This window comes from Saccopteryx bilineata, chromosome 4 (genome assembly GCF_036850765.1).
Source record: "Saccopteryx bilineata isolate mSacBil1 chromosome 4, mSacBil1_pri_phased_curated, whole genome shotgun sequence".
Lineage (NCBI taxonomy): Eukaryota > Metazoa > Chordata > Mammalia > Chiroptera > Emballonuridae > Saccopteryx > Saccopteryx bilineata.
The window spans coordinates 76,704,100-76,728,576 of record NC_089493.1 but is presented as its reverse complement, the minus strand read 5'-3'; the positions used below and the strand labels follow the sequence as shown (position 1 = coordinate 76,728,576).

Here is a 24,477-nt window from a genome sequence, read left to right as displayed (position 1 = left end):
TTGGTAGTCACAAAATAGTCATGAGGATTTAAAGTACAGCATAAGGAATATAGTCAATAATATTGTATGATGCCAGGGGAGTACTGGAAATATTGGGGAGAAATACTTTGTAAAGTACTGTATATGATTATCTAACCACTATGCTGTACACCTGAAACTAATACAGAATAATATTAGATGTAAATTGCAATTGAAAATTAAAAAAGAAAGAAAGAAAAAAAGAAAGAAAGAAAGAAAGAAAGAAAGAAAGAGCCTGATCAGGTGGTGGCACAGTGAATAGAGCATTGGCCTGGGATGCTGAGGATCCAGGTTCAAAACCCCGAGGTTGCCAGCTTGAGTGTGGGATCATAGACATGACCCCATGGTTCTGGCTTGAACCCAAAGGTCACTGGCTTAAAGCCCAAAGTAGCTGGCTTGAGCCCAAGGTCACTGGTGTGAGCAAGGAAGGGGTCACTGACTCAGTTGGAGTCCCCCCATCCCATCAGGGTATATGTGAGAAAGCAATCAATGAACAACCATGAGTTGATGTTTCTCATCTCTCTCCCTTCCTATCTGTCCCTGTCTGTCTGTCTCTCTCTCTCTCTCAAAAAAAAAAAAAAAAAGAGTGTCACGTCTGAAAGTGGAGATGAGGTCCAATCTGTAGGGATTACAGAGCAAAAAGCTGGAAGGAGTCTGCCATGCCAGGCCTTGGATGGCTCGCTTCTGGATATTTTTATGTGTGAGAGAAGACAATCCTACCATTAAGTTATTCTTTCCTCTGTTATATGGAGCCAAACTTAGTCCTAACAGATATGCCATTCTGCAAATGAGAAAATTACAGTAATGGGATTAAGCACTTTGGCTAATGTTACAAAATTAGTAAGAAGCAGAGAGAGTCTTTTAATTTACCTGTTCTTACTCTAGAACTCATGCTGAGTCCAGCTCAGCAATGGGTTGGAAAGGGTGGAGGATGCCACAGAACATAAGAAAAGACTACACAAAAGAAGATTTAAAGATAGGAACATGGGGCCTGACCTGTGGTGGCGCAGTGGATAAAGCGTCGACCTGGAAATGCTGAGGTTGCCGGTTCGAAACCCTGGGCTTGTCTGGTCAAGGCATATATGGGAGTTGATGCTTCCAGCTCCTCCCCCCTTCTCTCTCTGTCTCTCCTCTCTCTGTCTCTCCCTCTCCTCTATAAAATGAATAAATAAATAAATTAAAAAAAAAAAAAAAGATAGGAACATGGGACACACAGCCTCAAGGACTGAGAGCCCTGACTTCAAGTTCCTCTCATATTTATTCCAAAGCTCAAGGACAGGGAGTAACTTTCTTCTAACTTATCTTTTAATAACTGCCGCGGGCACATCTGCCTCAAGAATGGCCTGTAAAGTCCGAATGCTTCCTTCTGCAAATAGTCATGTGCTGGCCAGGACAGTGTTTCATCCTGGCAGGACTTGGTGTTCCGAAGTCTGCACTCTTATCTGTGTCATGGAAACATTCCAATCTCAGGCCATTTTCCCACAAGCTCACATTACCCCTACAGTATATTGCCTCTTGGTATACAACTGTAGAAAATGGGTTTGCCATAGAGAAGTAACTTAACAAATGTGTGTTCTCTTCACTAGTGTTTGTTTTAGGGTGTCCTAGACAGGACGAAGGCATTCCCTTCACAAGAAACCCCTTTTTAGCTGAGCAATTCTGAAGGGAGCTGATCACTGGGGGCTGATGGCCAGCAGATAGCTGGCAGCATTCTCAGCAGTTGAGTAGATAAGTTCTTTACTGAAAAAGGATCTGGGTGGCACAACATAGCATTTACCTTCTATACATGACATCATACCTCCTCTTTGCCTGTGGCCAAATTATTAATTGATCATACCTTTCTTTCTCACTTAGCCTAGATATACTTTCTTAATCTTTTGTAATAAAGTAATCTAGGCATTGTTACCTACTGAGTGAAGTGAGCACACAGCCAACTAGTTCTTTCCCTCTAGCTATCTAAAACCTGGTTGATGTGAGAGTAATAAAGGCCTAGACCTCTCTGACTCAGAACCACTCTGAAGGACCATCCCAGCATCAGAGCTGTATAAGGAATCAGGCAAGGCTTTCACTGAGACTGTGTAACAGCCCAACTTCCCCCTGTCCATCCTCTTTTCCTCCCTTCTCTTCCGATCTGCAAGTGGAGATCCCAAAGAACACTCCCTAAACAACTTCTATCAATAATCGCCATCTCAGAGTCTGTACCCTGGAGAACCCAACCTGCAACACCATGTCTTGATTCATTCATTAACTGTTCTTATTTGAAGAGAGGTAATAATACATCTCAATATAAAGAAAACTCAGTTATAGCTAATGTGTTTTGGTCTACCCAACACTCTTGTTTCTTGTATCAGACTGCTCACAGGACAGGGTGTCCTATGCTATGCTAATCTTATAATACCCAACCTCCCTGGCCACAGCGATGGCTGTAAGTGTTGTGCACGTGATTAGGTTTGGACAAATAGAATCCTTCCCTGGTAATTTTTGTGCTGATAACTAGAAGAGAGATTTCTTTTGCTTCTCAGATTATGGAACTGGTAGGATATGATACTGGGGTATTGGGGCCATATTTCCTGTCAACAAGGAAAAGGACCACCTGAAGCAGGACAGAATAAAGCCAAGGTGAGGGCAGAAGCAGAAGGAATCAGTCCTGGAAGCCTCAAGTCTCCTATAGTTACTCCAGCTCCTACTGCTCTTCCAATAGTACTGTGAACTACCCTAGTATCCTTCTAATATCTATATTTTAAATTAAATATTTTATTTTTTGCTGAAACCAGATAGGGTTTTTTTTTCATTTGCAATGGAAATAACTTGCCTAAATCTCTGTATTTCATATTTCTATGAGCCGCCACATCCTCTAACCTAGTCTTACCCAATGTCCTATTGAACAGTAAATTATAAAATAATCCCTCCTCTGTTCAATTCTAGCACATCACATTTTTTATGAGTTAATATTTATTAAAGTCAGTAAATTCCAAATAAGTATTTTGAACTTGAGAAAAGTTCACATTTGTACAAGAGAAATAAATGATGTGGTTTCAGCCTTTAAACTCCATCTAAGCCGAAAAATCCCTGACTCAACCACAATTGCCACTCTATAATAGATGTTTACTCCCGTGTTTACTCCACAATTAAATCTTAAAACATTCCCATATCTCCCCATGTATAAAACGCACCCTTTTTCAAAAACTGTGGGGTCTAAAAACTGGGTGTGTCTTATACAGTGGTTGTAGATTTTTTTTTTTCCTGAAGCTGGAAATGGGGAGAGACAGTCAGACTCCCGCATGCGCCCGACCGGGATCCACCCGGCACGCCCACCAGGGGCGATGCTCTGCCCACCAGGGGGCGATGCTCTGCCCCTCTGGGGCGTCGCTCTGTCGGGACCAGAGCCACTCCAGCGCCTGGGGCAGAAGCCAAGGAGCCATCCCCAGCGCCCGGGGCCATCTTTGCTCCATGGAGCCTAGGCTGCGGGAGGGGAAGAGAGAGACAGAGAGGAAGGAGAGGGGGAGGGGTGGAGAAGCAGATGGGCGCTTCTCCTGTGTGCCCTGGCCCGGAATCAAACCCAGGACTTCTGCACGCCAGGCCGATGCTCTACCACTGAGCCGACCGGCCAGGGTGGTTGTAGATTTTTTTATTTGCATTTCCCACTTTTTCTGTGCTTGTTTTTGCACTAATTGTTGTAGATTTTTTTTTACTTGCATTTCTCACTTTTTCGCGCTTGTTGTCTTTGTTTTTCAAATTTCAGGCCACAAAATTAAGGTGCATCTTATACATGGGAGCGTCTTATACATGGGGAAATACAGTATTTCTCTATGATTATATTGTCTTTCTAGTTATAAAAATATATTTGTCTATACTTGATAACCTGTCCTAAAAGACATCCCTAAAGATAAAAACTAACTTTAAAATAAATTTTACTTCAGAAGTTTCAGAAATACAGAAAAATTGAAAAAATAGTACAGAATATCCCAGAATATCTATATACCCACATCCATTCTCCATTATTAACATTCTATACTAGCATGGTACATTTATGACAATCAATTATCCAATAATGATACATTATTATTAACTGAAGTCTATAGTTCATTAGACTTATATTTGTTTTATCAGATTTCCTAGAATAATTATTCAAAGATGACGTCTTCCTGCTTAGTTTTTACCTAATGACCTTTTCTGTTCTAGGATTCTATCTAGGATACTACATTACATTTGGTAATTACCTGTATATCCCCATGTATAAGACACACCTTAATTTTGGGGCCGGAAATTTAAAGAAATGTATTACATAAAGTTATCAAACTCTAGTTTTATTCATCATAAAATTCATACAACTCCTCAAGTGGGAAATGCAAGTAAATAAAAACTACAACCACTGTATAAGATGCACCCAGTTTTTGGACCCCAAAGTTTTTGAAAAAGGGTGCGTCTCACACAGGGGGAAATACGGTATGTCTCCTTACTTGTTTTTTGGCTGTGAATGTTTTTCAGATTTTTCTTGTTTATGATGACTTGGACAATTTGTAGGGTTAGTGTTAAGATATTTTGTAGAATGGCCCTTAATTGGGATTTTTCTGATTTTCTCTCATGATTAGAGTTATGAGTTTCGGGAAGGAAAGCCACAGAATATTACTCTCACTGCATCATACAAAGGGAACCCAATAAACAATGTAATTTAATGTTGTTGTTAACCTTGATCACCTAGCTTAAAGAATTCTCTTTTATTCCAGTTTTTTTTTTTTTTCCAAAGTGAGAAGCAGGGGGCAGCAGACAGACTCCCACATGCTCCCAACCGGGATCCACCTGGCACGCCCAGCAGGGGGCGGTGCTCTACCCATCTAGGCTGTTGTTCCGCTGCAACTGAAGCCATTCTAGCGCCTGAGGTGGAGGTCATAGAGCGATCCTCAGGGCCTGGGGCAACTTTGCTCCAATGGAGCCTTGGCTTCGGGAGGGGAAGAAAAAGAGAGAAAGGAGAGGAAGAAGGGTGGAGAAGCAGATGGGCGCTTCTCCTGTGTGCCCTGGCCGGGAATTGAACCGGGGACTTCCACACACTGGGCTGACACTCTACTGCTGAGCCAACCTGCCAGGGCCTCCAGTTTGTTTAATGCCTAATCTAGAGCCATTTATAGTAGAGAAGTTATATACTGTCTTGATGATATCTGGATTGAGCTCATTAGTAGGGGGATTAGCTTGAAAAGGTAACTGTTAAAACGGAAAAAAAAATTGTTCCTTGGCTGGAGGAGTGGAAAAATAATTGGTTTTCAAGATTCAGCCTGCCACTTATAAGACATATGACTTTGAGTAAATTTTGCATGTATAAAATGGAATAATGGTACCAAATAATAGTTCTTTAAAGCATCTGATGAAAATAATGTATGTACGTTTTTTCTATAATATACTTTCACCTGTAAGAATCCTGTATAAAAATGTAAACACTTTTGGCCTGACCAGGCGGTGGAGCAGTGGATAGAGTGTCGGACTGGGATGCGGAGGACCCAGGTTCGAGACCCTGAGGTTGCCAGCTTAAGCGCAGGCTCATCTGGTTTGAGCAAAGCTCACCAGCTTGGACCCAAGGTTGCTGGCTCAAGCAAGGGGTCACTCAGTCTGCTGAAGGCCCGCGGTCAAGGCATGTATGAGGAAGCAATCAATGAACTAAGGTATTGCAACGAAAAACTAATGATTGATGCTTCTCATCTCTCCGTTCCTGTCTGTCTGTCCCTGTCTATCCCTCTCTCTGACTCTGTCTCTGTAAAAAAAAAAAAAAAAAAAAAAGTGAACACTTTTGGAAAGAGTTATACCTTAACCAATTAATATCACTTTATAGATTAATTTTCAACAGCTGGCTAAGCAAAGCAAGGTCAACATGAAGTTGAAGAAAGGATAGATGGGAAGGCTCATTATAGTCTAAGATTTCCATTTTTGCCTTCTTCCCTTTTGCCAAAGTTGGCTTGTCATTAGAGACTGAATGGGATTTCTTAGATCTTATGAAACTAGAGCAATGGGCTCAAGTTTGATGTGAATTAAATATTAATAATTTTGGTGTTTTGTTTTCCTGTATCTATGAAATGAAGTTACCAATCTATGAAGGTGCAATAATTCTTTCCAGCTATTCTTTTCTTCTTCCTCTTCTTCCTCTTTCTCTTGCTCTTCCTCCTCCTCCTCCTCTTCTTCTTCTTCCTATTCTAAAACCATCAAGGAAGGAACTTTCTTTCAAAATAGATAGGAAGCATAGAATAATTATTTGAAGGTGACGTTTTCCTGCTGCAAAATCATACCACTCTGTTTTGAATGAAAGTACCAACGTTTTTTGGTCCTGCCTGGTAGCTCTCCGTTAAAGCGTTGTCCCAGAGTAGAGGTTACTAGTTCGATCCTGGGTCAGGACACATACAGGAACAGATAGATTCCTCTCTCTTGAAAATAAGTAAATTAATTGAAAGAAAGAAAAACTCAACGTTTTTGAGTTCTTGAGGCTTTATGCTCATGCAAGTTACTGAACATCAAGTCTGAAAAGTAAAGCAATTACATCTCCTTAAACAGGGTTACAGCCAAGAATTTTAAATTTTAGGCAAGGGCAAAAGAAATATGCAGATAAAAGAGTTGGGGACTTTCTCTGTATCACCACAACGCTGAACATATAGCAACAATTAATGCATAGCGCAATGATGTTAGAGACGAGAGATCTGAACTCAAGCCTAACTTTGTCTCAAACAAGACATGGGACTTTGAGAAAGTTCTTGTCGCGTTTTTGTGTCTTGGATTCCTCGTCTGTAAAACTGTGGTTGAGAGAACAATACAAGACTAGGCATGCAAAAACATTTTGTAAGAGATCTATTATTTCTAATTTAAAATATGCTGGCTGTCACAGCATCAGTTATCATTCACTGAGGGCAGCTTCTGGACTTTCTATTTGGAAGCCCAGCTCCAAGCAAAACCAGCAGTTTAAGAACAGAAGCTCACACATACCTAATTGCTTTCGGTTCATGAAAGGAGTAACCTTGGTAACCTGCTGGCACCACCCCTTTCAGTCATAAATCTTCCTTTTTCTTGCTGTTCTCTGTAATATTTGGGGCACCGATATTTTACTGTCTTTTTGTGTTCTCTCCACATCGTTAACAAAAACGAGAAAATTTCCTTCTACTGAAGCAAATACAAAACCTTTCTAGTCGCCCCGTCTGCCTGCAGCTCACCTACTGGTTCCCCTGCATTAGGAGCTCAGAAGTGCTCAAAGACAAGCACTCCCCTAGACCCTGGGTTAAAGAAATTCAGCAGGTAAAAGCTGAAGGGACTCAGATTCAGTTAAAAGAGCTAAACGCCAAAACTAAAAACAGTCTTCCGACAGATACGACAATCGCGAGAGAAGATTGCAAAGGGCGAGAGAGGCCCACTTTCTCGCGAGAAGAGGGGCCAGTGGAAACTAGGAAATGGCCCCCTAGGCGACCTGACCCAGCCAGTGGGCGGGGCCAGAGTTAAATCCGTCCCCTTCCGGCTCTCTTTTCCGCCCCTTAACCCTGAGGTGTTGGGCCTTGGGCCCAAGATGCCGGCAGTTAGGTTCACTTGATTTCGGTCCCGTGATACAGGGTCCAGTTCAAAGCCTCCGGAACGTGGTTGGCTGGGTTTGAAGAGAGGGGGCGGGGAGGGGCTTGCGGCCCCACCCCCGTCTCCGGCTAGCGGACGAACGCACTGGCCCGCCTACTCCCTCCGCTGGCCCTGGTGCCGCGTTCCCCAGGCAACTCTGCAGCCCAGGCCGCCCAGGCCTGAGCTTCTGCAGGCGGGTCTCTGCGGGAAGGCCCCCCCAGGCACAGCCCGGTTGGTCCCCATGGTGGGTTTCGGGGCCAACCGGCGGGCCGGCCGCCTGCCCTCTTTCGTGCTGGTAGTGCTGCTGGTGGTGATCGCGATCCTCGCCTTCAACTACTGGAGCATCTCCTCCCGCCACGTCCTGCTTCAGGAGGAGGTGGCCGAGCTGCAGGGCCAGGTCCAGCGCACCGAGGTGGCCCGCGGGCGCTTGGAGAAGCGCAATTCAGACCTCCTGCTCTTGGTGGACTCGCACAAGAAGCAGATTGACCAGAAGGAGGCCGACTACGGCCGCCTGAGCAGCCGACTGCAGGCCAGGGAGGGCCTGGGGAAGAGATGCGAGGATGACAAGGTAAGGACCAGCCCTCACCCCTTCACCCCTATAGTTTCAGCTCCGGGTTGCGGGTGTTGGCCCGCTAGCGGCTGCTTATGCCTTCCAGGATTGCAGCCCCGGACGCTCCCCTTTATCACCAACAACCCTGCTTATGTCGGACCTTTCCTAGTTTATCACTACCACCTTTTCCAGTCCGTGCCAGACGAAACTGGCAGTAAGTTCTGGTTCTCACGAGTGGCCGGTGTCTGGATGCCGCCTTTTCTCCAAGCTCAATTGCTGAGTTGGCAGTAGTAATCATCTGGCCTATGTGGCTGCCTTATGTTCACAGACACACCTAATCTGGAGACTGCCAGATTTGGTGCGGGTATTGTTGCCTTAGCCTTATTCCACGCACAATGGTTAATATTAATTTTTTTATTTACGGAATGGAGCTTCCTCCAACTCATCTACTTATGGTCGTCACCATATATATTTTAAGCAGTATGACTTTTCATAAATCTCCGTAGGACAATGTATTAAGTAGTTAAATAAATATTTCTGCTCTTTTTGTGATCAAAATGTTCTGATAACCTTTGGAGCCATATATGCGCCACATTTGTGACTTGGACATAGTTGATCCAAAATTATGTACTCAATTTGAATTGTTAATGAAATTAGCCAAAAAGGTCGAATCTAAAAATATAGTCTATGCAACAGAATCTCATGTCACTGTTTTCATTGTTTTTGAAGGGAAATAAAAGTGAAATTTTGTGTGCTTAAGTAGCTATTATCGTTGGTGTTTTATACCATATAAAGGTTAAATTTAAAAAGTTTATAGCTAGACTGGAACTAGACCTGCTACTATATAGTCTTTGATCTCAATAACATATTGGGACTATATTAATTTATGACTTATGTAACTTCTGTTGGTTAAGCAGAGTGTGAAAATCCCTGGGTGGGATAAGTAGATGAATTTCTTCTGGTATGCTTCTTTGGTAATCTTCACATTGTTTTTTGTGTTCCTATTATGATTATAAGTTTTTATTTTGTATATCAAAATCATTTATAGTAACTTATTATGAATTAAAATCTCCATGAGCTCCCAACTTTTTTATTGTCACCAGCCCTACCTTAGCTTTATTTCATGAAGATTGAGATCCTTAGGTAAATGCTTCTCTATAACCCCTTCTTCTTCACAACAACATAGACATTTTCTGAGAGGAGCAAGAGATTAGCAAATTTGTACACATACTACATACACACTGAACTCTAAAGACAAAAATTCTCTTGTGGAGTAGGCAGAAATCCTTGAAATTTTGGACTATTTAAATGAGGTCTTCACACTTGGAATCGTTAGGTATTACTATTCAAGGTCTCTAATCTGAAAGGAAAGATAAATCTTTTCTAGTAAATTGTACTCTGGGTCCCACTTCTTCCATCGACTGAACTGTAATTATCAGTTTTAGTAAGTTTTCACTTTTACCTTCAAACCAGGTATAGGTGTCCTCTATTCTAAAAAAAATTTTATTTGCCTATATACTCCCTTTTCCCAATGAACCAATTTCTTTTTTTATTTTTTCTGCTGAACTTCAATTATTGATGGTCTATAAATGCTTCATTCACCTTTTTTATCTTCATCCTAATCTTGTTTTATTCTGTCAACCAGCCTTCTTTCCTTCCCCTCCCTCCTTTTTTAGAGGGATTTTTAAAACTTAATTTCAGAGAGGCAGGAAGGGAGAGAGGGAGCAGAGATGAGAAACATTAACTCCTAGTTGCTTTACTTTAGTCCTCATATGTGCCTCGAGGGGTGGCTCAAGCCCATGGCCTTTAAGCCATTGAAGTTTCAACCCATGTCGAAGATCTTGTGCTTAAGCAGGTGACCCTGTGAGACTGTGCTCAAGCTCATGACCTTGGGGTTTTGAACTGGGGACCTCAGCATCTGTAAGGCTGGTGGCCATGGCCATACGGGTTCCCATTGGATTCAGGCAGATGGTAAAGGAACTGTGGAGCCAGAAAATGATGAGCCATTCCATTTACTAGAGTCTTGCAACAGTAGACGAGCACGAAGGCAGGGAAAACCGCTTCCGTCTCGCTCTCCCAGGACCTACACGCCAGACAGGCCAGGTCAAAAACTCCTTCTCTAGCAAACAGTAGCAAACAATGGCCCCTCCCAAGCAGATAGGCAGTCCGCAACTTGCAATCTGCCGCGCCGAGAGCAAGCACCCACAGCCTTACATAGACTATACATACATGGTGCTGCCCTGTGCTCTTGCACCAATCAGGCAAAATACAAGCGAGCAAGCCTAATACACTTATTACACACTTGTTTGCCCAACACTCCACCCCTTTAGGGTTTTCGCTTCACAATCTACACCACAGGTATCCTCCTAATGGTCCCTGTTTGAGGAATGAGGTACCTTACATAAACAAACAGACTACAACAATAGCACAAGTTATACAATTTTAATAATTATAAAGGTGCCCTTCACAATGTCTCCCTGAGCACTCTGCCTAAGGCGCTAACTGCAGGCCCTTCTCTAGCCCCCTATCCCATGGTGGGTGGGAAGGCCTGTATAGTCCAGGGCTGTGTCTATGGAAACCGTCAAGTGTCCTTGGTGCATCTCTGCAACTGGATGTGAGCAGCTTCCTGATGCAGGAAGGCCTCCACTGGAGCTCCCCCCCACCCCTGCCCCACTACCAGGGTTCCTCATACTGTCCAAAGTGTCATGTTCATCCAACAAGGGAGCCAGTGCCCCCCTCTGGTCACATTCAAAGAGTCTATTACACCATTCAATCCACGATAGACAGCCCAGCTGTCTGTGCAAATCACTAAGGTAAAGGTTCATTATAGGCAACTAGGCATACAGCTCTGTATTAACGGACCTCAGTGCCTTTCCATCAGTGCTCTGTCCATTACCACAAGCCCCATCCAAACCCCTCAGCAAGCTCACAGGGCCTGGTGGGGTCAAACACATTCAAGGCCTGTGCCATCTTGACAGTTCTCTTAGCTGCTGCTGCTTTTTAAAAAAGCACCTATTATGTTCTAATGCCAACACCTGCTGCACATTAGAAGGGGACCAATGGATTGCCAATTTTATATGGGGCCTCAGGTCTGCCCCCTCATCACTGTTGTCATGGCAGTTCTGAAGATGCTGCCTTAAAGAGGAGTATGTGGTAATGGCGGCCAATTTCTCCATCTCTGTTTCGGAGAGCATGGTGCCATCCACCCCTATGTCCCACAATTGTAGCAACCCTACCAGGGCTCAGTGGGTTTCTGCCTGAATTGTGCTCCCAACTCCATCAGCTCTACCTGGGTTTTTACCTCCTGGACAACCACTGGCTGGGCTCGGAGGCTGTAGACGGCAGCCTCAGCCTGAGCCTCCTCATCCTTGGAAGAGGAGTTGGAAACACCTGCTCCCATTGACTCAAAGCCACTCCACCTGCACAGATGTTGACCTTCGGCTGCCAGCTCTCGGCAAAAATCTGAGACTCGAGCTCTTGAACCCACAGTTGTTTCTCCAATAACTGCCAGTGCCAACGTTCAGCTTCTAGGGAAAACTGCAACTCGCGAACCCACAATTCCTTCTCCAGAGACCATTCCAGTTCCAGGCACCATTGGTGCTCAGCCTGCATCTCACACTGCAGCTCTCAGACCTGGTTGGCCTCCTTCTCCAGCACTCACTCTAGGTCAAGCCGTTGTTGCTGCTCGGTCTGCAGCTCATCCTGGAGCTTTCGACCCTGAGCAGCTTCTCACACAGAACTCCTGGTTTCCTCTTGCAGAGTAAAAATCACCCAATTCACAGCCCCCAAAGGGACAGCCAAAGGAACTTTATGCCAGAGAATAGTGACCACTCCTCTATCCCACCCTTCAAGGGTGTTTGCAGCTCTGTACCAATCTGATCTGAATCCTGCCGGCTGTGCCAGATATAAGGCCAGTGGCTGTGGCCATGCAGGTTCCCATTGGATTTGGGTAGATCAGGGGTCGGGAACCTTTTTGGCTGAGAGAGCCATGAACACCACATATTTTAAAATGTAATTCCATGAGAGCCATACAACGACCCGTGTATGTTACGCATTATTCAATAAAAATTTGGTGTTGTCCTGGAGGACAGCTCTGATTGGCTCCAGCCACCCACAACTATTAACATGAGCGGTAGGAAATGAATGGATTGTAGTACATGAGAATGTTTTCTATTTTTAACGTTATTATTATTATTATTATTATTATTGTTGTTTTTACAGAGACAGAGAGAGAGTCAGAGAGAGGGATAGACAGGGACAGACAGACAGTAACGGAGAGAGATGAGAAGCATCAATCATTAGTTTTTCGTTGCGTGTTGCAACACTTTAATTGTTCATTGATTGCTTTCTCATACGTGCCTTGACTGCGGGCCTTCAGCAGACCGAGTAACCCCTTGCTTGAGCCAGCGACCTTGGGCTCAAGCTGGTGAGCTTTTGCTCAAACCAGTTGAGTCTGCGCTCAAGCTGGCAACCTCAGGGTCTCGAACCTGGGTCTTCCGCATCCCAGTCCGACGCTCTATCCATTGCGCCACCGCCCAGTCAGCCCATTATTATTATTTTTATTAAAGATTTGTCTGCGAGCCAGATGCAGCCATCAAAAGAGCCACATCTGGCTTGCGAGCCATAGGTTCCCGACCCCTGGGGTAGATTGTAAAGGAACTGTGGAGCCGGAAAATGGTGAGCCATTCTGTTTATTAGAGTCTTGCAATGGTGGACAAGCAAGGAGACAGGGAAAACCACTTCTCTCTCTCCCAGGATCTACACGCCAAATAGATGGGGCAAAAACTCCTTCTCTAGCAAACAATAGCAAACAATGGTCCTTCAAGCAGGCAGGCAATCTGCAATTTGCAGTCTGCCACCCTGAGGACAAGCACCCACGGCCTTACATAGACTATACACACATAGTGCTGCCCTGTGCTCATGCACCAGTCAGGCAGAATACAAGCGAGCAAGCATGACAACCTTGTTACACACTTGTTTGCCCAACAGCATCTAAGGTTAGTGTACCATCCACTGTACCACCAAAGGTCAGGCTCCTCCCCTTTTCTGAAGCCATTCACTTGAATATCACAAATGATAGTCTTCCTAGTCAAATCCAAACAAAATTTCTATTCTCAATATATTTAATTTCTCTCGGCCTAGCGTGCGGAGGACCCGGGTTCAATTCCCGGCCAGGGCACACAGGAGAAGCGCCCATTTGCTTCTCCACCCCTCCGCCGCACTTTCCTCTCTGTCTCTCTCTTCCCCTCCCGCAGCAAAGGCTCCATTGGAGCAAGGATGGCCCGGGCGCTGGGGATGGCTCTGTGGCCTCTGCCTCAGGTGCTGGAGTGGCTCTGGTCGCAACATGGCGACGCCCAGGATGGGCAGAGCATCGCCCCTGGTGGGCGTGCCGGGTGGATCCCGGTCGGGCGCATGCGGGAGTCTGTCTGACTGTCTCTCCCTGTTTCCAGCTTCAGAAAAATGAAAAAAAAAAAAAAAAAAAAAAAAAAAAAAAAAAAATATATATATATATATATATATATATATATATATATATTTAATTTCTCAGCATTTTGGTCCTGTTGATTGTCTCTAGCTTTTTGGAAACAATCTCCCTTCTTGCTTCCGTAATCTTGAACTTTGCAGATTTGCCTCTTACTGTCTTTACTATATTCTTTGCTGGTTTTTTTTTTTTTTTTCCTTCAGCCACCTATTCATGGACTCTATTCTTGGGCCTTTGCTTTCTCTTTAGAGCAGCATTTCCAAAAGTGGTGTTAAACAAAATACTGTCCTAGGAATTGTTAATAGGTGATCAGAAAGAAAAAAGAAAAATGTTTTGGGAAGGAAATATTAAATAGTATAAGTAGTGCGTTCTCTTCCTAGAGTTCATAATTGTTACATACTATTGGGTCAGCTCTGATTTCTGGCAACCCTGTGAATGAATGATGTCTGCAATCTCCTTTCCTCAACAGCCCTACTAAACTACTATAGACTCAGGTTTTATGGCTTCTTTTATGGAGGAAATCCATTTCGTATTTGGTTTTCCTCTTTTTGTGCTGCCTTCTATTTTTCTCAGCATATGGTCTTTTCCAAGGGACCCCGCCTTTTCATGATGTGCCTGCATAGGACAGACAGCTTTAGTTTTGTCATTTTCTGCCACCAGCAATGTTTCTGGCTTAATTAGTTCTACTTGTTCATCTTTCTAGCAGCCTAGGGTATCCGTAAAGCTCTCCTCCAATGCGATATTTCTTTTCTTTTTTTTAAAGAAGAGAGAGGGAGACAAATAGGGATGGACAGACAGGAAGCAAGATAGATGAGAAGCATCAATTCTTCATTGCAGCACCTTAGTTGTTCATAGATTGCTTTCTCATATGTGTCATGACTGAGGGGCTACAGCGGAGCCAGTGACCCCTTGCTTAAGCCTGCAACCTTGGGCTCAAGCCAGCGACCCTGGGCTTGGGCTTCAAGCCAGCAACATTTGGGCTCAAGCCAGCAACCAGGGCGTTGTATCTATGATCCCATGCTCAAGCTGGTGAGCCTGCGCTCAAGCCAAACGAGCCTACACTCAGGCCAATGACCTCAGGGTTTTGAACCTGGGTCCTCTGCGTTCCAGGTCAACGCTCCATGCACTGTGCCACCACCTGGTCAGACCACAGTATTTCAAGTACAGCTTTTTTTTTTTTTTTCTATCAGCCTTTCTCATTGCCCAACTTTTGCATTCATATGTAGTAATTGGGAATGTGAGGGTGTGGATGACCTTAGCCTTGGTCTCTAATGACACCATTGCTCTTGATGATCTTTCCTATTCTTCCATTTCTACCCCTCCAAGTCACAGCCTTCTCTTGATTTCTTGGCTGCAGTCTCTGTTTGAATTGATGACTGAAGCAAGGTAAGCAAAATTTTTAACAATTTTAATGTCTTCATTATCTATGTTAAAGTTATATATTTCTTCCCTAGTCATGATTTTTGTTTTCTTGATGTTCAAATACAGTCCTGCTTTGGCACTTTCTTCTTTTACTTTCTTTTATTGATATATTTATATTTTTATTTATTTATTTATTTATTTTTTTTTTTTCAGTGTGAGGAGGGGAGGTAGAGATAGATTCCCACATGACCTCCCACCAGGATCCGCCCGGCAAGCCCTTTGGGGGGTGATGGCTCTGCCCAACTGGCACCCTTGCTCAGTTGCAACTGGAGCCATTTTTAGTGCCTGAGGCAGAGGCCAGGGAACCATCCTCAGTGCCCAGGGCCAACTTGCTTCAATTGAGCCATGGCTACAGGAGGGGAGGAGAAGAAAGAGAGAGAGAGAGAAGGAGAGAAGTGAAAGGGGTAGGGGTAGAGAAGCAGATGGCCACTTCTGTGTTCCTGGACTGGGAATCAAACCCAGGACATCTACATGCCAGGTTGATGCTCTACCATTGAGCAAACTGGCCAGGGATTGTTCACTTTCATCATAGTTTTAAAGTCTCTAAGAAATCTATTGGTGCTTGACCAGGTGGTGGCACAGTAGATAGAGTGTCAATCTGGGATGCTGAGGACCCAGTTGGAAACCCCAAGGTTGCTAGCTTGTGCACAGACTCACCAGCTTGAGTGCGAGGTTGCCGGCTTGAACAAGGGGTCAAGCTGGTTTGAGCCCAAGATTGCTGGTTTGAGTAAGGGGTTACTGGCTCAGCTAGAGCCACCCCCCCCATTACCCGTGTCAAGGTATGTATGAGAAAGCAATCAATGAACAACTAAACATCTCTGTCCCTGTATGTGTGCCCCCCCCCCCCCCCACTCACTAAAAAATAAAATCTATTAGTATAGAAGCCTATTTAGGCCCTGGCCGGTTAGCCAACATGTGGATGTCCCAGATTCGATTCCCAGTCAGGGCACATAGGAGAAGCTCCCATCTGCTTCTCCACCCTTCACCCTCTCATTTCTCTCTCTCTCTTCCTCTCCTGCATCCATGGCTTGATTGGAGCAAGTTGGCCCCAGGTGCTGAAGATGGCTCCATGGCCTCAGTTGCTAAGAAGAGTAGCTCAGTTGCTGAGCAACGGAGCAATGCTCCAGATGGACAGAGCATCACCTCCTAGTGAGCTTGCCAGGTGGATCCTGGTAGGGGTGCATGCGAGAGTCTGTCTCTGCCTTCCCTCCTCTCACTAAAAAAAACAACAACAACAAAAAACATTTCAAGCTTTGAAGGTTACAAATTAGGTTAGAATTCTAGCTCAGTTTATAGCTTTTGATTTTGGGGCAAGATATTTAACCACTTTGGGCCCATTTCCTCATCTATAAAACAGGGACTGTAGTATCTACCTAGGTATTGTACAGATCTGAGATCACCTTGCTTTTCCCCTTCCCCCTAAAGGGTTGAAGCCTAGAGGGGTATATTAGATTGTTAGGGCTACCACACAAAATACCATACAAAAGACTAGGTGGCTAAAAGCAATAGAAATTTTTATTCTTATAGTTCTGGAGTCTAGAAGTCCAAGGTTGAAGTGCCAGCAGGTTGGTTTCTCCTGGGGCCTGTTTCCTTGGCTTGCAGATGGCCACCCTCTTGCTGCTTGGTCATCACATGGTTATCCCTCTGTATATGTACAACCCTGGTAATTCTTCCTCTTCTTTTAATGACACCAGTCATATTGGATTAGGGCCCCACTCTAATGGTATCATTCTAACTTAATCAACATTTTAAAGACTTTCTTCCCAAGTAGGTTACATTCTGTAGTACTAGGGATTGAGACTTCAATATATGGATTTTGGAGAAATATAATTCTACCCATAACAAGGGGGATCCATGGCATACACACTGCTTTTTTCTTTCCTCTTTCTGTCAGAAAGGCCCTTCTATTTCCTAGATGTAGGGCATTTCTCTTATCCTCACTTGAATTTTAGCTACCTATACCTTATACTAAAGCTATGTGGTCCAGGTGGTCCAAGTCAAACTCATTTTTTAAATTTATTTTTAAAAATTATTTTTATTTATTTCATTTTAGAGAAGAGAGACAGAGAGAGAAAGAGAGAGAGAGAGAGAGAGAGAGAGAGAGAGAGAAGGGGGGAGCAGGAAGCATCAACTCCCATATGTGCCTTGACTGGGCAAGCCCAGGGTTTTGAACCGGTGACCTCAGCATTCCAGGTCGACGGTTGATCCACTGCGCCACCACAAGTCAGGCCAAGTCAAACTCTTGATAAATAAAAAGAGCTGTTAGAATGTAGAAAAGTTCTTCCCAAAATTATTGTTTCATTACAAATGCCTCCCCCAATTTTTTTTAAATTGTCTGGTTTGAGGTTTGAAGCTGAACAATAAATGACCTCTTTTCCGTTTAACATTCATAATCTTCCCTGAAGCAATATATACCTTTGGATGAGTAGGGAAAAGGTCATATACCAGAAAGGAGGATGGGAAGCATAGTATATTTTTAAAATTTAATATCCTCATGTGTGTGTTTGTGTGTGTATACAACACTCATACACGTACCAAATATGTATATATAAAATCCTGGTATATAGTAGATGTTCATTACCATGGGCTCAAATCCTGGCTCTGCTGTTTAGTATGTGTGTAACGTTGGGCAAATTACTTAACTTTTCTGTGCCTCAGTTTACTTATTTGTAAAATGAGCATAATGACAGTTACCTCTCTCATTTTTGTGAAGTTTAAATGAATAAATTCAATAAAATGCATAGAACAATACCACACAGTGGAAAATATGTTCAATAAATGTGTTAGGGCCCTGGCCGGTTTGCTCAGTGGTAGAGCGTCGGCCTGGCGTGCAGAAGTCCCGGTTTGGATTCCCGGCCAGGGCACACAGGAGAAGCGCCCATCTGCTTCCCCACCCCTCCCCCTCTCCTTCCTCTCTGTCTCTCTCTTCCCCTCCCGCAGCCGCAGCCGAGGCTCTGTTGGAGCAAAGATGGCCAGGGCGCTGGGGATGGCTCCTTGGCCTCTGCCCCAGGCACTAGAGTGGTTCTGGTCGCGACAGAGCGACGCCCGGAGGGGCAGAGCGTCGCCCCCTGGTGGGCGTGCCGGGTGGATCCCGGTCGGGCGCATGCGGGAGTCTGTCTCGCCCCGTTTCTAGCTTCAGAAAAATTAAAAAAAAAAATGTGTTAGTATTATTGTGATAAGGTTCCAAGGAATTGCAAAAATTGTTAAAATTAGTATTTTAAAAAGGAAAAGTCAGGCCCCCTTACCCCTCCTTTCTGTAGAGAATGGAAAAAGAATGCAGGAGCTTCCTGACTTACAAGGACAACTGGGTCACCTAGTCATAGTTTAGCTCAGGGGTCCCCAAACTTTTTACACAGGGGGCCAGTTCACTGTCCCTCAGACCATTGGAGGGCCGGACTATAAAAAAAACTATGAACAAATTTCTATGCACACTGCACATATCTTATTTTAAAGTAAAAAAACAAAACGGGAACAAATACAATATTTAAAATAAAGAACAAGTAAATTTAAATCAACAAACTGACCAAATATTTCAGTGGGAACTATGCTCCTCTCACTGACCACCAATGAAAGAGGTACCCTTCCAGAAGTGTGGTGGGGGCCGGATAAATGGCCACAGGGGGCCGCATGTGGCCCGCGGGCTGTAGTTTGGGGACCCCTGGTTTAGCCACACAAAGAAGATAGAACTTATCTGAAAACCTTAGAAAACAATGTTTATGTGCCTTAATCAGGAATTCCTATACTTGACTCACCCTCCCATCCTAAAGTCATAAGAGTGACTTATACCTCTGGACAAAGGGATCACAAGCCCCTCCTTACCCACCCCAACCAGTACTTGATTTTGTATAAAAGCAGGGTCGGACTGTATGAGGCCCTACATGATTTGTGCCCTGTGTAACTGTTGGAATCCATGGGAGTCCTAAAGACCAGAGTAACAGGCTGTATTGAAAGGAAGAAAGGAACCCTGCCGGGCACTTCTCCCGTGGAGAAGAGCACTGGTTACAGACTAGGGGCGAATTATATAGTGTTTGGGAGAGCCTGAGGAGATACTGAGGCAAAAGTTCAAGTATGTCTGGAATGCTTCTCCTTGGGGGGCTTGCCAGCTTCTTGGAATTCCTCTGTCTCAGGGGCAATAGTCCAGAAAGGGTGAGGTCTGACAGATAAGCAGAATATCAAGAGGGCAGTTTGGAATTCACATATCTATCAGTAACTAGCTGGATAATTAATAAACTCCTCAAAAATTTCTTCTGTAACTTGCCTTGGTGTCTCTGTGTAACCCGCAGATTAAAGTACACTACATTACAACAGTTATTCCACAGCTAATTCCTTATTTCTGTCCTGCCTTTGCTTCAGGATGGGAATCTATCTGTGTTTCTGCCTAAGATCCAGCCCCAGCTTCAGCTTACCTGCTTCATTGTTTGCTCCTGTTTGTCCAGCTTTTTGTTTTTCCATTGCCTCGTCCATTTCTAGTTAGGCTTAGTTGACTCCTCCCTTGTCTTAGCTGACTCCCTAAAGCCTGAAGCCTGGCTTCATCCTTCTACAGTTAGATCATCCTTCTACAGTTCTTCTAATATGCTGTAGAATAATTTCTGCCTTTGTCTCTTTCTCATCAGCCATAATCTGGTCAAATTCTAGCTGTAATTTAACTGTTACCTCAAATTATTCATAAACCATTGTATGGCCAGGGGCCTCCATTGTAGCCATTCACATGCACGTTTTCTTTGAATTCGGGCAGATGGTAATGAATGGAGCCAAGAACTGGTGGGCCATTAGCTTTAATCCTAGCTTGTACCCGGCGGGCAAGGAATACACACTTTGGGAAAACACTTCCCTTTCCATTCAGGGCTCCCAAAGCCGCTGACTCATCTGAGTTTTCCTAGAATCAAAGGTTTCTACCTCACCAGCCTTATTCACCTCTGTTCCCCATCCCTTCTCTTTGTACCAACTCTGCACAAATTCTGCACAAACTGGCTTCTTCTTCAGCACTCCGCCATCCTGGCTGCCTCTCCTCTGCAATGCTAATGGCAGGATCTGAGCAAGCGAGAGCCCATGGTCTGCTTCATTTTATAGTGTAGAAAATTAAAGCCTTTAAGCCAATATACAAATAAGGAAGTCTCTGATACAAGGCCACTTATCTGAGGCATAATGGGATTCCTCATAAGAGTACACCACCCCACATCATGCAATAGTCAAGGTTGTGGGGAAAAGCTTAGTTTTGAAAAGATCTTAGTATTAAAAGGGTGGGAAAGACTTAGTCTTAAAACTAAGCCTTAAACTATAGGGACCCTGCCTGCTTACAGCTGTCCCCCACATCCAATGCAAACTATAAGTGAGTAAACATATACATCATATTTACAAACTTATTTGACTAACAACCATACAAAACTCATACGTCCTCTTCAAACTATACTGCTCACAAAAATTAGGGAATATTTCAATATGAATATGAAGTGATAAATTTTTGTGAGCAGCGTATATCTCTTTCTTACCTCTTTGGTTCCTGTAAGCATTTCTCATGTAATTCCTATTATCTGTGTCTACCATGAAGCCCCCTGGGACTTCTGACTTGGAGCATGCTTTTCCTTCTGTAAAGCCGGAAGCTACAGCCACTATCACAGCAGCCTGGCCCATGCAGGTTCGCATTGGATTCAAACAGTCAGAAAAGAAACAATGGAGCCAAAAACTGATGGGCCATTAGCTTTAATCCTAGCTTGCGCCCGGCAGGCAAGTAAAAACACACACTGGGCTCCAAAAGCCACGCATATTCAGTGCTCACAAAGCTACTGACTTATCCGAGTTTCCTAGAATCAAAGGTTTCTAGCTCACCAGTCTCATTCACCTCTGTTCCCCATCTCCTTCCTTCTCCCTGCACAAACTCTGCACTAACTGGCTTCTCACTCAACACTCCGCCATCTTGGCTGCTTCCCCTGACCTCCTCCACATGGCCTTTCTGCTCTGCTCTCTGCTGTCTCCTCTAATGTTAATCTCAGGAACCAAGAGAGCAAGCTCCCGTTCTGCCCCTATTTTATAGTGTAGAAATCCAAACCTTTAATCCAATATACAAAATAGGGAGGTCTCTAATACAAAGTCACTTATCTGGGACATGATGGGATTGTACCACCCCACATCAAAAAAGGATGGGAAAGGCTTAATCCCAAAACCAAGGCTACAAGGATTCTGCCTGCCCACAGCCCGCCCCCAACACATTAATACCACCTGGGCGACGGCCTCCACGTGGGCAGTGCCATCTTTAACAAAGTGAGCATAATATATTTTATCTGCCCAACACCTTCTTTGTGCACAATTTACATTTATTGTTTGTAAGGAATCCACTTGGCATGCCCACCAGGGGCTATGCTCTGCCCATCTGGGGTATTGCTCTGCTGCAGCCGGAGCCATTCTAGTGCCTGAGGTGGAGGCCATGGAGTTGTTCTCAGTGCCTGGGCCAACTTTGCTCCAATGGAGCTTTGGCTGCAGGAGGGGAAGAGAGAGAGATAGAGTAAGGAGGGGGGAAAGGTGGGAAGCAGATAGGTGCTTCTCCTGTGTGCCCTGACTGGGAATCGAACCCGGGACTTTTACATGCCAGGCTACGCTCTACCACTGAGCCAAACAGCCAGGGCAAAAGGTACTGTTTTTTAAAGAAGAAAATGTAAGACACAGATTGGAAGAAATATTTATAGTACATGTCTCTGACAAGAATTTTACCAGCATATACAGAGTGGAGCAAAATTAGGTTTATAGTTGTAGTTTGTATAGAAAAGAATACAATACTTAATAATAATATGAGTAAACCCTGAGTTTTATATACTCACAACTGTAAACCTACTTTTGCCACACCCTCTATATAAACCTTTTACAACTCAATAATAAGATAACCCAGTTTTTAAAATGAGCAAAAGATTTGCCTGACCAGGAGGTGGCACATTGGACTGGGATGCAGAGGACCCAGGTTTGAGACCCCGAGGTCGCCAGCTTGAGTGTGGGCTCATCTGATTTGAGCAAAAGCTCACCAGCTTGGACCCAAAGTCACTGGCTTGAGCAAGGGGTTACTCGGTCTGCTGAAGGCCCACAGTCAAGGCACATATGAGAAAGCAGTCAATGAACAACTAAGGTGTCCCAACGAAAAACAAATGATTGATGCTTCTCATCTCTCTCTGTTCCTGTCTGTCTGTCCCTATTTATCCCTCTCTTTGACTCTCTCTGTCTCTGTAAAAAAATAAAATAAAAATAAAAAAATAAAATAAATGAGCAACAGATTTGAATAGACATTTCATCAAAGAATTATGAATGGCAAGTAAGCTCATGGAAAGATGCTCAATATCATTAGTCATTAAGAAAATGCTAACTAAAACCACAATTGGGCAACACTACTACACAACCATTAAAATGACTAACATTAACAATATTAATATCAGCCTGACCAGGTGATGGCGCAGTGGATAGAGCATTGGACTGGGATGCTGAGGACCCAGGTTTGAGACCCTGAGGTTACCAGCTTGAGCGCGGGCTCATCTGGCTTGAGCAAAATAAAAAAAAATGCTCACTAGCTTAGACCCAAGGTCGCTGGCTCAAGCAAGGGGTTACTCGGTCTGCTGAAGGCCCGCAGTCAAGGCACATATGAGAGCAATCAATGAACAACTAGTGTCGCAATGAAAAACTGATGATTGATGCTTCTCATCTCTCTCCTTTCCTGTATGTCTCTCTCTCTCTCTCTCTCTATCTCTCTCTCTGTCTGTTCCTGTAAAGAAAAAATAAAAAAAAATAAACGAAAAAAACAAAAAAATATTAATATCAAGTGTTAGTGTGGATGTGGAGCAACTATAACTCTATATACTGCTTGTGGGAGTATAAAGTGGTACACCACTCTGGAAAATTGCTTAGCAGTTTCATATAAAGTTAACACCTCTGTAGTATTTCACACCTCAGTAGTATTTACCCAAGAGAAAAACATATGATCACACAAGACTTATACACAAGTATTCATAGTAGCTATATTCCCAAAATCAAAAACTGGAAGGACTCAAATTTCAATCAGCATGTGAATAGATAAATAACATGATAAATCAATAAAAAGGATTGACCCTGGCCAATAAGCTCAGTTGGTTAAAGTGTCCCCTTATGTCAAAATTGTGGGTTCGATCCCCAGTGAAGGCACATACAAGAATCAATCAATGAGTACATAAATAAGTAGAACAAGAAATTGATGTTTCTCTCTCTCTCTCCTTTCCTCTCTAAAAAAATATCAAGTTTAAAAAAAAAAAAGGATTGCCTTACTGGTGGTGGCATAGTGGATAGAGCCTTGGTCCTGGATGCTGAGGGCTCTGGTGGGCTCTTCGTTGGGAGTGCGCTCTTGTGACCTTGAGTGCAGGGCAGCACAGGATCATCGACATGATCCCAAGGTAACTGGCTTGAGCCCAAAGGTGGCTGGCTAGAAGCCCAAGGTCACTGGCTTGAGCGAGGTGTGACTGGCTTGCCTGGAGCCTTCCCCCACCCTTGTCAAGGGACATATGAGAGGCAATCAGTAAACAAAGTGAAGCAACTATGAGTTGATGCCTCTCATCTTCCTCTTCCCTTTCTTTCCCTTCCTGTCTCTCTCTCATAAAAAAAAGGATTGAATTACTGATATGCTCAACAACATAACTAAATCTCAGAACTATAGCTGAGTAGAAGAAGCCCACATAAAAGAATGTATACTTATGATTCCATTTATATTTATAATATTCTAAAAGAAACTAACTAATCTATAATGATAGAAAACAGAACAGTTTTTGCCTGAGGCCAGAGGTGCAGGGAGAGATGAAAAAGGGGCAACAGGAAACTGGGGGGAGGGGAAGGTTAAAATGTGTTATATCTTTTTTTTTTTTTTTTTTTTTTTTGCATTTCTCTGAAGCTGGAAACGGGGAGAGACAGTCAGACAGACTCCCACATGCGCCCGACCGGGATCCACCCGGCACGCCCACCAGGGGCGATGCTCTGTCCACCAGGGGGCGATGCTCTGCCCCTCCGGGGCGTCGCTCTGCCACGACCAGAGCCACTCTAGCGCCTGGGGCAGAGGCCAAGGAGCCATCCCCAGCGCCCGGGCCATCCCTGCTCCAATGGAGCCTTGGCTGCGGGAGGGGAGGAGAGAGACAGAGAGGAAGGAGGGGGCGGGGGTGGAGAAGCAAATGGGCGCTTCTCCTTGTGTGCCCTGGCCGGGAATCGAACCCGGGTCCCCCGCACGCCAGGCCAATGCTCTACCGCTGAGCCAACCGGCCAGGGCCAATGTGTTATATCTTGATTGTAGTAGTGGTTACACTGATATTTAAAGCTATCAAAGCCAACAAATTGTATACTTTAAATAGAATAGTTTATTGAACCAAATTTTACTTCAATGAAAGTTGTTAAAAAATTAAAATTAAAACATGACAATGAAAGTAGGGTGAGGAAGCTAAGC

The 24,477-nt window shown here is 44.1% G+C and overlaps 1 protein-coding gene across 7 annotated transcripts in view; it reads left to right on the top strand.

The window, feature by feature from the left end:
- The first annotated feature begins 7,508 nt into the window (after nucleotides 1-7,508).
- The window catches only part of GOLM2 (golgi membrane protein 2), a 123,038-nt gene continuing 106,069 nt past the window's right edge, over nucleotides 7,509-24,477 (top strand). For all 7 annotated transcript variants that reach the window (XM_066276620.1, XM_066276623.1, XM_066276618.1 and 4 more), the window contains exon 1: nucleotides 7,509-8,158. In XM_066276620.1, the coding sequence (XP_066132717.1) occupies nucleotides 7,832-8,158 (327 nt within the window). In that variant the 5' untranslated portion in view covers nucleotides 7,509-7,831. The remainder of the gene's footprint in view (nucleotides 8,159-24,477) is intronic.